This window comes from Solea senegalensis, linkage group LG8 (assembly GCF_019176455.1).
Source record: "Solea senegalensis isolate Sse05_10M linkage group LG8, IFAPA_SoseM_1, whole genome shotgun sequence".
Taxonomy (NCBI): Eukaryota; Metazoa; Chordata; class Actinopteri; order Pleuronectiformes; family Soleidae; genus Solea; species Solea senegalensis.
In genome coordinates this window covers 13918443-13934259 of record NC_058028.1, presented here as the reverse complement: position 1 = coordinate 13934259, position 15817 = coordinate 13918443, and the positions used below count along the sequence as shown (strand labels likewise).

The 15817-nt window shown below is 39.9% G+C and overlaps 1 protein-coding gene across 1 annotated transcript in view; it reads right to left on the bottom strand.

Moving 5' to 3' along the window:
• Positions 1 to 133: 133 nt before the first annotated feature.
• LOC122773337 (lissencephaly-1 homolog) overlaps positions 134 to 15817 on the bottom strand; it is a 28129-nt gene continuing 12445 nt past the window's right edge. Inside the window, exons 3-11 of the mRNA XM_044031947.1 lie at positions 14657 to 14741; positions 13061 to 13135; positions 12712 to 12918; positions 9023 to 9191; positions 7496 to 7598; positions 7158 to 7386; positions 5405 to 5506; positions 5136 to 5292; positions 134 to 4111 (exon numbers count right to left, since the gene is read on the bottom strand). Coding sequence (XP_043887882.1) covers positions 4038 to 4111; positions 5136 to 5292; positions 5405 to 5506; positions 7158 to 7386; positions 7496 to 7598; positions 9023 to 9191; positions 12712 to 12918; positions 13061 to 13135; positions 14657 to 14741 — 1201 coding nt within the window. The 3' untranslated portion in view covers positions 134 to 4037. The remainder of the gene's footprint in view (positions 4112 to 5135; positions 5293 to 5404; positions 5507 to 7157; positions 7387 to 7495; positions 7599 to 9022; positions 9192 to 12711; positions 12919 to 13060; positions 13136 to 14656; positions 14742 to 15817) is intronic.

Genomic DNA, 15817 nt, shown 5'->3' with positions numbered 1-15817 from the left:
AAATCAGCAACATGATATGTAATGGTAGCAGATTTCACAATTGTGCAATAGTTTTATCTTAACAGGACTTAAGATAAAATGACTTTAACCAAATATATAATTGTTACTAACAAATGAGCACACAACACAAATGCAGATTTTAAGTCTTTTATTATATTGCAAACGATAATGACATCCAGGTATATTGTTAACAGTTTTGCTGAGTGAAGAGTGAGACCTTAGAGGTGAAAACATTATGAGCTCTCCTGGTGGAGCTTGTTATGGAGTCTGAAGCCCTCAGTTGTGGTTCACAGGCAGGTTACAGGGGACAGGACAGGACAGGTGGGTGTGAGGCTGGAGGAAAAGACCAACAGACAGTGAAAACCTGTCTGTCAGTCCCTTCACACACCAGACCAGAGCAGCACAGGGATTGCTTGGGACCTGCAATGGCAAAGGGGGGATTTTTCTTCAACAGGGCGCACACAGGCATTCAACACTAACTGCTGCGTTGTTGCAATAATCTACATTTTCTTACAAAAGAATCAGAACACACGTTGTCCTGAACTTTGATTAAGCGGCTTCCTTGAGTAAAACCAAGGAAGGGAATTTACATTTAATGGCCTGCCATGTCATAGCATGATCCTGAGGAGACGAGCATCATTTTCTTTTAAAGGTTGGTCACAATGTGCTGGACCAGCAGAAGGAGGCAGATTTCTTGAGATAAACCAGATTGTACAAACAAATGTCTCCGTTTTTTGGCTTTAGCTAGAACATTGAACACATTGGCATCTTTACTAGCCATGCCAAATAGTACTACAAAATCAGCTGTTTCTCTACCAAATTGGAAACAGCTTGTTGGAAGAAAAAAAAAGGAAAAAGAAAGAAAACCTCTGTTAAGGGGGCAGGGAGGGGGCACACACCAAAAAGAGACGTCAGTAGTATTCCCTGAAAGAGAGGATTTCTCCTTTGGAACATCCTAGTCTGCCACAATCCCACTGCATTTACAGAAGATGGAGGAGGTAAACCTCCTTCAAATGGCACCACACACACAACAAAACCAGCCTTTCCACAGCCAGAGAACAGAGCAGTCTGAACTAAATGCTACCAAGGACACGGTAATGTCACAGGAAGAGTTTGAAACTGTGGGAAATAGGCCAATCCACTTTGTTCATAAGAGGTAGATGAGAAGGTACCACCCTCATGCCTACAGCCAGATTCAGCACAGACATTGGAAACAGATCAAGTACCAGTCTGCCTTCATCCAAGTGCACAGCAGTTGCCAGGCAACCATGCAGGGGCCAGTAGAAAGTTACCCAAACAAGTGCTGACAATAATTTGAGCTGAAAGAAAATGTTCACATCAGCAAAGATACAAGTACTTTCTGACATCAACATTCCACACTTGAATAACTACAGACATGGAATAAACCACTGGCAGAATAACTGCAGCAGTTGTCTGCTGTTATCTGGACTAAAAGGTAACACCTGAACAAGGGCTACTATACACTGTCAATGAGCCAAACAGCTGTTTATCTTATTCCTGCTATTTTGCTGACATTGCATACAGACGTTAACTTTATTAGCATTTTGTAAATGGTATGATTTTAGCCCAATTCATCCATCCATTTTCTAACACTTTATCCTCCACGAGGGCCACAGAGGCTGGAGCCAATCCTAGCCGACATGGGGCAAAGGGTGGGGTAATTCACAGATTTTCGAAAATTAATTTGCTTTTGACAATTTTGGCTTTTAAAAAAACAAAACAAAACAAAAAAAACATTCATTTGTTTCACTTCAGCTCAGTTGGAAATAATTCAGCACATAATTGCTTTTTAACCTGCAACTTAATACTTTCAGTGCATGAATGGCGTATTCTCATCCAACTCTCTTCCCCAAAGCAAACAAGTTTATTTCACAAAACTGTCAAACTACGTAAAATAGACACTTTGTCATCTCTTTGTTCAGTCCAATTGGTCTCTGTGTGAAGACTCCAGTATTTGCTGATATTAAAGTGATCTGTTCCGACAGCTCTGCTTCTGGTGCAGGTTTACATGCAGCAGCGCGGTGTCAAAAGGTCACAGGCTCACAGTAGCCACTAGTAGGAGCTTGAGCAGCAGATCATCACATCCAGTACACACAGGGAGAGGAAAACTTGGCAAAGCTAAGATGTTAAGCAGTGGAATTATTTATTAGCCAAGAATGGCACTAGAATGATTAGGCTACTCAGAAATGATAGGTTTATGCATTTATCAACATCATTTAATTTTGATCTTTTATCCCTTTGAAAGGATCAAAGATTCAATAAAAACAGGGATGTGCAAGGTTTAAGAATCACCTTGCAAGCTACAGGTACAAGCAAGATGGTTCATTCTTTTTTGTCTTCCAAGGGAAGTGGAATGGTTCCAGTCTTAAAATTCACCCCATTACAACTCCAGCTCCACAAAGACCGAAAACCTAACATTTGAGAAAAGCCACACAAAAGATGCTTGCATATGTGTGAGGTGGTCTGTGGGCTTTGTGTGCAGAGATCCTCACTGTTCAGGCTTTGGCACTCCTCCATTATCTGATACAGGAGCTGCGCCACCTCTTTCACAGCAAAGAGCTCTTCACAGGAAAACCCAACCTCAGCATCAACACATCACTTAATAACATGTCAGCTGCTAGGGCATTTCCTCACTAATCCAAAATACCCATCCATGTTCATCCTTTTAGTGTGACAATACAAAATCTCAAAATCTCTTAATAACTAAAGCTAATTTTACATTTCATATTTTCACAGAAAACTTTTTTTTTTTTTTTTAACCAAAACCCATTTTTATTAAGCAGTTTTATTTCACCTCTCAGAAGTAAGAGATCTTTGCACATCCAAGATATCAAACCCAGGGGGCTCACTTTGACTCCTCGCTATAACGTCATGTGTTCTCTTTGTTAGCTTTATTTTACTAGAGGCATCGGTTTGCACCACGGGTCGACTGAGCATCCTGTGACTTTACATAATTACAATAGTACATCGATCCCTGACTGACTGGTTAGGGAATTATAAGTCTACAGAGGGTTTAATTCAAATGTCTGACATGCAAGTTTACAGTAAATCATCTTGTAAAGGGAGACACACCCATAGTCTTAATCAAGTGCTGGAGAATAAACAGGTGTAATCTCTTAACTCTGCTCAGGTGCATTTGGCTTTTTTGTAAAGTGTTTATCATTTGCAGCAGATTCTTTAATAATGGGATCATTTCTCTAAAGCCTAGCAGTGGTTCATGTGCCACCATGACAAGAGTACAAAGCTGTTTTTAAACCCCCGAGGTCCAAGGACAATAGTTTGAAACATTTGTATATACAGCCATTAAAATATTACCTAGTTTCCACAAGAAGATAAATGGTATGCACACTTGAGAAGTGACGTTATAAAGCTACAGATTATTTCAATAACAAAGCCCCACAGACAATCATATCTTAGCGCATCATATATGCTTTTCCTGCCTCCTCATCTCTTGAAAGTTTCACCAAGCTAGGCACCAACAGACTACAACAGTGAAGGAGAGAAATAACAGAGAAAATAAATCCTAAATAATAATAATAAAAAAAAATTGACAAAAATAAATCTTACACATAAAGACACTGTCATTTCTTAAATTATTGGTTTTTAGTGCCCTACATTTTACACCCAGTCAAAAACATCTGCCTTCGGTTGGTCAGTAAGGCTGTGTGACAGACGGCCAGCCCTGTGTTAAACCTATGGTACTTCTAGACAACATTATGTAAATTTACAGTATACAATTTTGGATTACCATGCAAGAATACTTTTTTGTGTAACATTTAATAGCTCAATCTACATCCAGGAATAATTTACAAAGGACAAAAGTTATTGGACCAGAGAGCACGATGGGGAAGTAACCATGGTGGTAAGTGCAACCGGAGAAGATGGCAAGGTGCAGGTAAGACTGTTAGATGAGTGGGAGGTGGGATGAAAGGAGACGTGAGATGGCAGGAGGGGAGGAGGGATCCAGAGGAGCATCTGGGTAATTAGGATGGTGGTCCAATCCTCCAAGGTCCAGATCAGCGGCACTCCCACACTTTAACTGTTTGATCTACGCTCCCTGTGACGACGTAGGGAGCAGCCTTGTGGAAATCTAGAGAGAGAGAAAAAAAATCACAAAGAATTCGTCAGAACAGCACTCGGAATATAGCTCAGACAGAGACAGAGAGAGGGAGGAACTGTAGATTTAATTAGTACAAATATATATATATGTGTGTGTGTGTGTGTGAGAGAGAGTGAGAGACCCAAAACAAAACAGAGCATTTATCATTGAATTACACCATCAAGCATTTTGAGAAGTGTTCCCGACATACAAATAAACCAGTCACAATTGCGATAGATGCGATTAGGCCCAAGACACACCGTCCCAACAACCTTCCCAAGGCAAAGAATGATGAAATGAACAACCAGCATGTACGTTCTGCTCCACTTCGTCAATGTATTTGCATCAACATTTCAAAATTTAAAAAAGGAAATTATGGAAGGAGGTTCATATATGAGCCTTTGAAGACTGCCCTCTTTGCCATTTCCATGTCTCTTCTTGTGCTCTGATTGGCTGGATCCAAACACCCTGAACAGTGATCTTTCTTATCGCCAGACGGCAATGTTGATTCAATATGCTGAATCTGCTGAAAAGCCATCAGCAAGGCTACGGTGTATGCTGACAACGGTGTGTCCTGGGCTTAACAATAGGGGAAATAACCTTCTGATGGGCCGACAAAGCACAGCAAAATGACACAATAACAGAAAGAAGCATGGATGAGCAGGGATGATTCCATCTACTCTTCATGCATGGGAATCCGTTTACAGTGATATCCTCCTCATGAGACTTCAAGAGCCTTGATCTGCTGAAAAGCCGCAGCGATAGGAGGGGGTGGTAAGAAAATCATGGAGTGCTTTTCTACCTCTTAAACCACTGCTGCCAGCAACTCTCAGGACAATCAACACACGTCAAGTGGATAAGTTGGATTTCTTTACAATGACTGAACCTCTCTCTAAAGCAGGTTTCTGTGAGCTTGGCTCCAGTATTCAGCAAGAGGTTTGCCGCTGCACCTCAAGAGACCAACTGGTCAAACAGTAACACAAAAGATTTTTTTTCTGAGTGAAGGGCTGCTTACCCAAAGAGGTAACAAAGTGTTCGTGGGCACACAGGGTTTTCATGCAGCGTTTGTTCTTGTAGTCCCAGATCCTTAGAGTCTTGTCATCTGCACAGCTCACAATAAACTTGCCACCAGGGTGGAAGAGGATTCCACGCACCCAATTGTCATGGCCAACCTAGTGAGACAACGATGCAACCTCATTTATCTCACCAACGAGGAAAGAATGTGTGTCATCATAATGTAAATAAGCAAAAAAAAAAGGCAAAGAGATTGAAGAAAATCCTCACCAGTGTCATAAGGCACATTCCAGTGCTTACATCCCACATCTTGATGGTTTTGTCTCTGGAGCCAGACAGCAGGAAGGGTCCTGGCTTACCACTCTTCTTGGACTGATTTGACACAAACAGTGAGGAAAGAAAATCTGTTAATTTAACAATATACTGACACATGAACCAAAAGTGCTGTTAACAAAACAAATGTTTGGCACATTGAACCCTGCAGTCAGGCAGTCATTACAACATTTTTAATTACCGTTTCAATGATTCAGCTCACTCAGTTTGAGAACATGTGGAAACATCCATGAGACTGAGGTCACTGACCCATTATGCTTAATTTAAGTTGTAGGTGGTAGTTTTCATTTAAATGTCCACATAGTCAACAAAAATTGTTTGTGCAGGTGAACATTGTTTTTCCATCAAACACATGTAGGGGTGGAATATTATTTATTAACCCTTGCTATTAATTCCAAATAACAATTTCATTAAACAAACTAAAAGTGTTTCAGGAAGAGGCAAAGTACAAAATAATGGATACACTGAAATGAGAAAATATTAGTTTGATTAATAAACTCCATGAAAATAACCAAAATAATATATATCTTTTTTTTGCATCTTTACAGGTTGGAATTGACTAACTGCTGCAAGGGAAAATATTTTTTTAATCTCATAAAGCTGCAATTGGACACACAAGATCACAATGCATGAGGTTGCAGTGTGGGCTGACTCGTGGCCCTGTTCGCATTAAATCTGTGCATTCACGCACACGCACTTCAATTGAGACGTTCGAATCACACAGCCACCAGTCTGAGCAATGACGTAAAAACCCACCAACACGGCCACACCATGTTCTGCATCAGCTGACAATGTGTGAAATCTAGTGTGAATGAGTGAACACATCAAATCACCAACTTTGTTTGCCTTAGTACGTGTGTGGGGCTTCTGAACAGATATGGTTTCTGAACATATACATATTTATACACACGCATATGTGTGTATATGTATATATATATATATATATATATATATATATATATATATATATATATGTATATATATATGTATATATGTATATATATATATATATATATATATATATATATATATATATATATATATACATATATATACATACATATATATATATATATATATATATACACACACACATATACATATACATACATATATATGTGTGTATGTGTATATATACACATATACATACATATATACACATACACATATATATATACACACACACACACACACACACACACACACTTTAATATACAGTGTGTACATTTTAAAGTTTGTTCTTTTTAAAGATTATATAAATTATTATTGGCAATGTGTTGATATTCTTGAATCATGGTTGATAATTGGACTTACTTTCTGAGATGTCCCAAAAAGCGTTTGAGATATGACTTACACTGGGCACGTTGAATCAAGCATTTCACCTACACATTGGACATGTTGACCATTTTCTATGCACTGTGTTCACTTGGTGGACTGAATTGATTGCCTGGTTGTTGTTCTTGTTTACTTGTCAGTTATTGTCTCATTGTGGAGTCCTAGAAATATGTTATTTACTCCATACCAACATGCTCACACTGCTATGCCGTGTGTTGACTTTTAAAGTACTGGTAAAGTTTTGGGAAAAGGACGGGGGAAAAATCCTGACATTAAATGCTACAGTGCAACTCCACTCAAACATAGACCCGAATTTGCTTTGGAGAAATGAGAAAAGGTCTTAGCAGTTCTTTACCTCAGAGCCTGTGGCCTCTAGGATGGTGGGGTGGGCACTCTCTGGTGCCCAGGAGATGCATTCCACCACATGTTCATGCTCCCGCAGTTCAGCTTTGCACTCTTTTGAGGCCACGACCCACACCCGCACTGTCTGGTCATTGGAACAGCTGGCAATCAGTGTGCCATCCTGGTTAGGCCGCACCATACGGACCCACTCTCTATGGCCTGTGAAGGTCTTCACGCAGTAGCTAAGGAGCAAAAAACAATTAAGACAAGGGATGTTATAGAAGATATAATAATAGCCTTAGAACAAACATTTTGGTTTTGAGAAAAGGGGTGATTTTGGATTATACGTACCCAGTTGCAACCTCCCACATTTTTATGGTTTTGTCCCTTGAGGCAGAAACAATGTGATCTCCATTGGGCATGATAGCTACAGATGAAACATTGTGGTCATGTCCTAAAAACAGACAAGACAAATTAAGTCATACCAAGAATCTTTTAGAAAAACATTCAGAGTAACAACAGCCCACGCATTTCAAGCTGGCAAATAATGTGATTTTATCATTTCAAACAGCAAAACATGATCCTTTTTATCTTATTTTCTTTACTTTCAACAGGAAACATATTCAAAAATCAATGCATATTCACAAACAACAAAGTATGATGGGTTTGGTTCTTATTAGCCAATTAAATGGCATATTAGGCAGCCCATTTGCTGTGACCTGCATTGTTCCACAGAGAATATGAGATGCTTAATTACCAAGGCAGTGGGCCACATTTAAGCTGCTAGACAGACAAACATAACAGTGAGTATACTCTATAAGGCCAGTTTAACTGTGTGCGTGTGTCTCATACAGGCAATAATAATGAGTGGGAGGTATGCAGAAAAATGGTATATGGTGCTAAAGAGGATAATTAAAGTGCTCTCCAAATCGGCACTAATCTTCCTCACCAGTTGGCCCAGAAGGATTTTACATGAAGGAAGGTTTTGATAAAAAGAAAAAGATGAATAGATTAATTAAACGTGAATGGAGATAGTGGAAAAAAGAAAGATGTGAAAATGGTGGGGAACAAACCAAGACAACAGACTCAGTTTAATAGCATGTTTTTCGACAGTGATATCTGCTTTTAAATGTGTGAAAAAAAAAAACCTCATTGTGAACATTGAGGAAGTGTGCCAGCGGCTCACACCCTCATTTACAACAAATAAGAATGGGCAAACAGCAAAATACGTTATTCAATTAAACAAAAGAAGGCTTATATTTAGGAATGCCAGAACACTTCTTGTTTGCAAAGAAGGCTTATTCAATTCATAGATTTTCATTCATGTCTGCTTCATAATCAGACATTAATGATTAAGAAACAGCAGACGTGTGGAGAGAATGGGAGAAAAAACTCAACGTTGAATGCAGATGAATTATACTGCTTACACTGCTGCTGCTGGCTGGCTGGCGGTGGGGGGCCTTCTCTCAAATCCAACAAGGGATTAGTCAGGCCTGAAGGCAGATGTAGACTACACTACTATTATTTACTTGGCAAAGGGTATAATAGCGATGGGGAATGCATGCCTAAGGACTTTCTTTAGTAATTACTTGACCAACGTTGATAGAGATTCACCACATATTAAAAAAGTATTTAGATAGGCTTCTTAAAAAACATGAGCCAATTCTTCACCATTCAATAATCATAATTGATGACAATGTTTAACAAATGAGGGAGTGAAGTGCCTGTTGGACTACACTGTGGTGGGAAGTGCAAAGAGAGAAAAGATAAAAACAAAAGATTGAGGTTTGTAAGCAGCATTTAATGTGATTACAGCAACAAGATCACCTGAGATCACCAACATCATCAGATTTCATAGAAGAAATACATAGTTCTTACCATGCATGGTCCTGATGCATTCAAAGCCTTGGAAGTCCCACAGTTTGATAGTCATATCTGCAGAGCAGGATGCCAGCAGTTTGCCAGTCTGGTCAAAAGAGATGTCCTGCACCGAATCTGTGTGGCCTTTCAGTGTACGTTCAAAGTCTCCTGTTTCATAGTCCCAAACCTGGAGAAGAGACCATATTCATACATTATCTTTTGAGGAGATCACAATCTGCATGTCTCTAGGAACATTATCATATTACGATCCCTATGACTTTCGCAGTAGGGACTGCTCAAAAAACGTACGAACTTGCCTTTACAACAACACCTGTAATTGTGTAATGTAATAATGTTTTCTCCAAAATGTTCTGGGAATTTATGGTTTGAATTCTTGTTTGTTCTGTTAATGGAGATTTTTTCCCTTTGATTTGTGTGTGTATAACAGAGGCGATCTTTATGCACAGGATAGTAGACAATGAATGAATGAATGGATGAAATGCAGAATAGGCTATCAGCATTAAACAGGAGTTTAACAGTGCACATTATCAAGAAATAATAATTTTATTGGGGATCAAGTGAATTTCCCAATGACCCAAACAAATCAGCACTTTTGGGTATGGGGACTGCATTAAGTTACTCATCACTCAGCTGAGCAGCTCTGAAACCAAAATAAGCTGAGGAGATCAAAACAAGCTGCATAGGAAACACATTTCTGCCTCAACAATGAGATGCACTGATGGAAGAATTATTACAGACACACACACACACACAATCCATGACAGAATCCATGATGCATAACTGTTGCTAATGGCAGGGATTCACATGCCAAGCTGTCAGTTACGGTTACATTTAGACCTGATGGAGCCAAGAGACTGTTTTGCCAAGTCAGTTGGGGTACAGACAGACTATGGAGTGAAGGGTAGGGAGACTGATTTTCTAGCTTGAGAAAGCTGATGCATCTCTGTTGTAAACCAGACAGCTCGTCATGGAGAGATAAACCCTGTTCGGTTCTTCACTTGGGGTAGGAGATTTTGGACAGGTGGTGTCAGGAGAACCCCACCCTCCCCCACATCCTTCTGCCTCCACCCCAGGAAGCTACAGACAGTGCAGATGGTCATGTGTATGTACAGGGATTATTCCAGGAGATGATCAATGCACTTTATGTGTTAAGGTACAGCTGATCTAAGTGTCTACATCAGGGGTGTCAAACTCATTTTTGTTCAGGGGCCACATACAGCACAATTTGATCTCAAGTGGGCCGTACCAGTAAAAATAGTCAAATAATAGCATAATAATCTATGAACAACAATAACTCCTTTGTTTTACATTTAATGCAGGATATTTTTTACAAAACATGACATTTCCTGAGAAATGTAAGTGCAATTTCAACAATATCATGCGTAAACTTACTATTTACACATCACACTGGATCTAAAAAGGCACAAACATATAGTTACAGATATCTGGAAGCGAAAAATATTGTATCTGACATTACGTTTAGATTGTAATCGTAGAGTGAAATTTTAACAAATTCGTCCTGTGGGCCGGATTGGATCCTCTGGCGGGCCAGTTCTGGCCCCCGGGCTGTATGTTTGACACCCCTGGTCTACATGCATACAAAAGTATTTAGCAGCAGCAGTAGCCTCTACATCAGACATGTAATCTTTTACAACATCTAATCTAATACTACCACTGTTGATTCTCACTGGACTCTGTCCAGAGCAGTATTCGATCAGTGCCTTTTTTATTAACTAATGAAAAGAGTCCCAGAGTCCCAAATAATGTTTTTATTAAATCAATCAAGTCCAAGATCAATTATTTTCTTATATAGCACAGACAAGCTGTCACACTTGAGAAGATGCAAGCAGAAAACTACATAACCACATAATTGTGTCATCTTGAATCCATTTGCGATTGCAGCTCCTGTGTCACCTATAGCCATTTTTAGCGGTGTAATGGTTCGGTTTGGTGAAGTACGGTGTACCGTACTCAATTAGGAATAATGCCACAACAACCAGCCCCAAATGCTCCACTCTTTGGCAGTAAAATGGTATGGCACAGTCAGGGTGGAGCTAGACTGGCTCCACCCACGATCGTCAGGTGATGGTCAGGCGACAGAAAGACACCACACCCATGAGATCAGTGTAAATATCTTATGGGAGTCGAGGCAAATGCCTGCCATCTATTCTCATACAAAGCTTGATGTCTTGTTGAGACAAATCACCACAAAAAGAGCAGGAAAAAAAGAGCAGGAAAAAAAGAGCAGCTGGATGTCCTCCATTGTTGTGTTCTATCGTCACACCGGTATGACGTCACACTACACATCGGGCATAGCCCACACCCTACCTACCAACTTAATGTACTGTTCTCAGTCGAAATGCAAACCTTACCCAGGACTTCACCATTCCAAACTGTACCGTACTGTACCAAACCAAAGAGTACCATGAAACACAGCCTACGATGGAGGACTGAATATTAAAATGCACTAATAAAAACAAAGACTGTAATCATAGTCATTCTATTTCAATATCAGGCAGCAGCATGATGGGAAGATTCTCAGCCAGCTTAGCATAAGGAGCCCAAGGTCTAGGTTCTATGTTTAATTTAACAGAGCCGTTGAGGAAGAGAAAAGTAGGACACAGGGTGAGTAGTTAGGCTAGGCCCAAAAGAAACAAGCCAAGCAGGAGAAGGAGCCTTAAGGCAGAGATGAATTTTAAATTTGGGCCCGAGTCTGCCTTCTTGTGGAGGGATGGACATCACTGATGGTAGGTAGTTCTAATGGGAAAGTGAAGGTGTGATGGGGGTGGGATGCAGAGGGAGAATGGGAGGGAAAGAGGGGAAGAATGGAGAGGAGAGGTTATAAGAGGAAGGTGCCACAAAGTAGAGAGGGGGTCCGTGCTCTGTGAGTGCAGCCAGGGAGGAGAGTGTGTCTTATGAATAAATTATACACAAAAACTCAGCAGAGTATTGGCACTGTTAAGTGTGGCCAGGGAAAAACAGTACTGCAAAAATGGCCCAGTGACAGACGATGAATTGATTGTTTTAGTGTTTAGTGTTACTTAAACACTGTCAGATTAACTGTGTCTTGTGCAATGGGAGGACGACCCAAAGAACTGGCCTCAGCTATCATACACTTGCATATTTAGCCACTTTATTAACTGTCGCTATTGCAGGGAAAGTGTGATCCTGCAGCCACAGAACAGCTGCCGCCGCCACCACCACCACTGTGTTTCGCCACTGGGGAGAACTAGTTTACTGCTGCTTCCTCTTCTACTCCAGAAGTTCCACCCATAACCATATCTCCAGTGGCATCTTGAGGAATAAGGTGAATAAGGGGACCTACTTTTTAAAGATGACAAACTACCACAAACCAATGCAAATTCACTAAATAATTCTGACTATTTTAATGCCATGTCCGTAATGCATAATATTACTTTGAATATATAATCTACACATTTCCAGCAGATAACGTACACCAAGCAACATCTTTCAACATATTGTGGACCAAATAACTGATCGATTAATCAAGAAGATAGGACAGATTAATCGACTCTGGAAATAATTGTTAGTTGCAGCTCCACAGTGAAAGAAATTGCTGCAGCTCTTATTTGGAAAACTACAGACACTCAGCTCTGCAGAGGAAAACAGCTGAAACACTTTAAGTAAAAAGATGTAAGATATTAGTTCCAAAGCCCAGCACTGACCTTTATTGTGGCATCCTCAGATGCTGACACCATGACACTGAAGACTGGATGGAAGATAACGCGGGTGACTGGATTGCGGTGCCCACTCAGCGCGTACCTTTCTGGTGGGCGTGGAATCCACTCTTTGGGGTCGCGCTTCTGACTGACAGGGCCTCCCAGGGTAATTTCCTCTTTAGCTTCATTCAGTTTGGATTCAAGCTCCATCACCTGTCCAAAATATGGATGCAAGTTAACAGTGTACAGGGAGGTCTGTGTTTTAAAACAAAATGATTCAAATGAAGAGTTCACTTAATTTTTTCCCTGGTAAACAACACTGTATTTTGGCAATAACAGAAACACACACACAAACCTTTTTTTGTAATCTGATGACAGAGGTCCATTTCTTTTCCAAAAGGCCAGCGTACTTCTTATCCAATTCTTCATTCTGTGGAAAAAAGGGGAGGGGGTGGTTGCAAAATAAATAGGTTAATAAATACTGTGCAAATATCAGCAAAAAGGTAAAAAAGCTAATTAAAGTAGCAGTCTCAGCATAACCTGTGCAACCCATGGGAGGGGGGGCAGTTGGGGTGGCATGTTGAAGTATTTGGCAATTGTAAAGAAGGAACAGGGAAATATTTACACTCATCACAGGCCAGGCAGTCAGGCTGCCAGTCACCATCAACCTATCGTACCATACACGCACAAAAACACACACCCTACTTCTAATCCTTTTCACACAAGCTAATCTGCAGACAAGAAAGACTTAGGCATCTTACAATATCCTGGAGGCAGCAGTGGAAGTCAATTTGTGGCAGTCTTGGCAGACAGAAGCCTGTAGATTAATACCACAAGCTGGAGGCTAACTTTTATGTAACAGATCTTATGGCTCACAGTGTCTCACTGCCAAGAAAACAACAATAGCATGAAGAGTGATGTTTTCTCTGTAACAAGGCACACATTTTAAATAAAACCTGGATTAAAAATAACTATTATTTAGCATTTAACTGCTGTGGGGGGAATCATTACTGTACTAACTAGATTTTTTATTTATCTATTCAGTAAAAGAATAACTAGGTAATTAATCACAAACAATGAACATAATCAGAAACTGATACACAAATCTCACAATATTACCATGTAACCATATTCACCTATAGTTAAAGTTAGGTTTAGGTTAAGGTATATATCCATGACAATTTTTCAAAGACACGAACAATTAAGCTGAAATACTGTCCACAAATGTGAAAAAATAAATAAATAAAAAGCCATTGGAATAGACAGAAAACAGACAAAGAGAATGAAGAACCCAGTTTGAACAAGTCTGCCATCATCTAATCTGCCATCTGCCTGGATACCCTGCCCAAAAACGCAAACACACAAAGAGACAGGCACACATAAGGATGCATGAAATGACGAGTGCCAGACATCAAGACTTCATTGTAGGCTGCCAGCATATTGGCAGTAGAAAATACATTTCTGTGTGTGTATGTGTACATACATATATTTATACTTATATGTATATTGATGTTTTCATATAGGTATTTTTTGCAAGAAGTATGAAACTAGACCACATTCTCCAATAATTATTCCTACATTAAAAACCCGCTGATTCACACCACCTTACATTGCACTGACCTGTATAAATATAGTTAATAACCACCTTTGCAATAAATTAAAAACAATGTGGCCTCAGGGAAAACATAGTTAAAAATAACTTTATTGTTTAGCCTTGTGATGCCAAGGGGCTAATACCCATCTAGGTGAAAATCTTTCTACCATGTCCTGATCTACTGTTAAGGTTGCTTACACAAGGCGCCTGAAAAAATATTAAATAAAGTTACTGAAGAGACATGGGTGGGGTGTCACATGGAGGTTAGATAAAATAAGTGCTGTTTGGAGGCAAGCAATAAAAACATTACAAAAAAAAATCAGAAAGTAAAAACATGTCCAACATGAATCTACTCACATTATCTAATTCTGCCTCCTTCTTGAAAGTGGAATATGCCTCTTCATATCCATTGGAACGTAGATAATCTGCTATCGCTCGATTTCTGAAACAGACAAAGGAAACCCATAATTAGCTTTTCTGATTAACAGACAAGATAACTGTATGTGGAATAAAAAACAATGTAAGAAAATAGGACGGATTCAATCCTGTAAAACAAAGACACAAAAGGAGAATAAGTATATTTAAGTATATGACAGAGATGCAAAATAATGAAAATGCCTAGATGAAAATGCCTAGCCATAATAAAAAAAATGCTTTGCATTTGTCTAGCACAGTCTGTTGGTTTCACACACAAACACCCTCTCCACTATTTGACACAAATTCAGAAATCTGTCTGACTTCAATAATGAGCACTTGTTGCTGTGGGCAAATAATAGGAAGGGATGACTCCCTATGGTGTAGATAGCAGGTAAATAAGCAATAATGAACATCCTACCATCACCTACAGCACTATGTACAATGAAAGTGAGGGAGATGCCCGAGACACAAATGCAAATGTCTTCTGATGCTACATGATATTTCAAGCCTTCTTGTATTGGTGCACAGGGATCCCCACCATTCATGCCAAGAGAAACCAGACAGGCTGTCAGGCAGCAATGCTTTGAGGTGGTTGGGTTGACAATCTGTCAGCCCAGCCTATGCCCCCTGTGCCCCATTTGGACAGTGTTGAGCACTGAAATCACCCTCTTCGTCCACCCACCTGGACCTCCATGACAACAAAACCAGAAGTTATTACAGCTCAAGGTTAACAAGAGGTTATCTGTCCCTCTGACAGCTTGCATGCTGGAAGTCTAAAAAACAAACGGGGGGGCTGAGGTGCTTTTGCATGCCTGCGAATAATGTGTCACAAAGGGATGAAATAGGAGGAAAGCTGAGGTCTGACGTGGTTTTTGGGTGTGTTAGCAGTTTGCACAAACTCAAACATTTCTGCCCAATCTAACAACAAAAACTTTTATCAGAGTCAGAATATCACAAGGACAACTGAAGCTCCAATACCATTAATATGCTCACAAGTGAGCAGAAGACAAGAGTGGAGGGTGAGAAGGCAGTTTGGTGTGGCAACATCTTTGTTACAGATATTATACCGAAACACTGTGGTGCAGAATAAGCTCCCAAAAT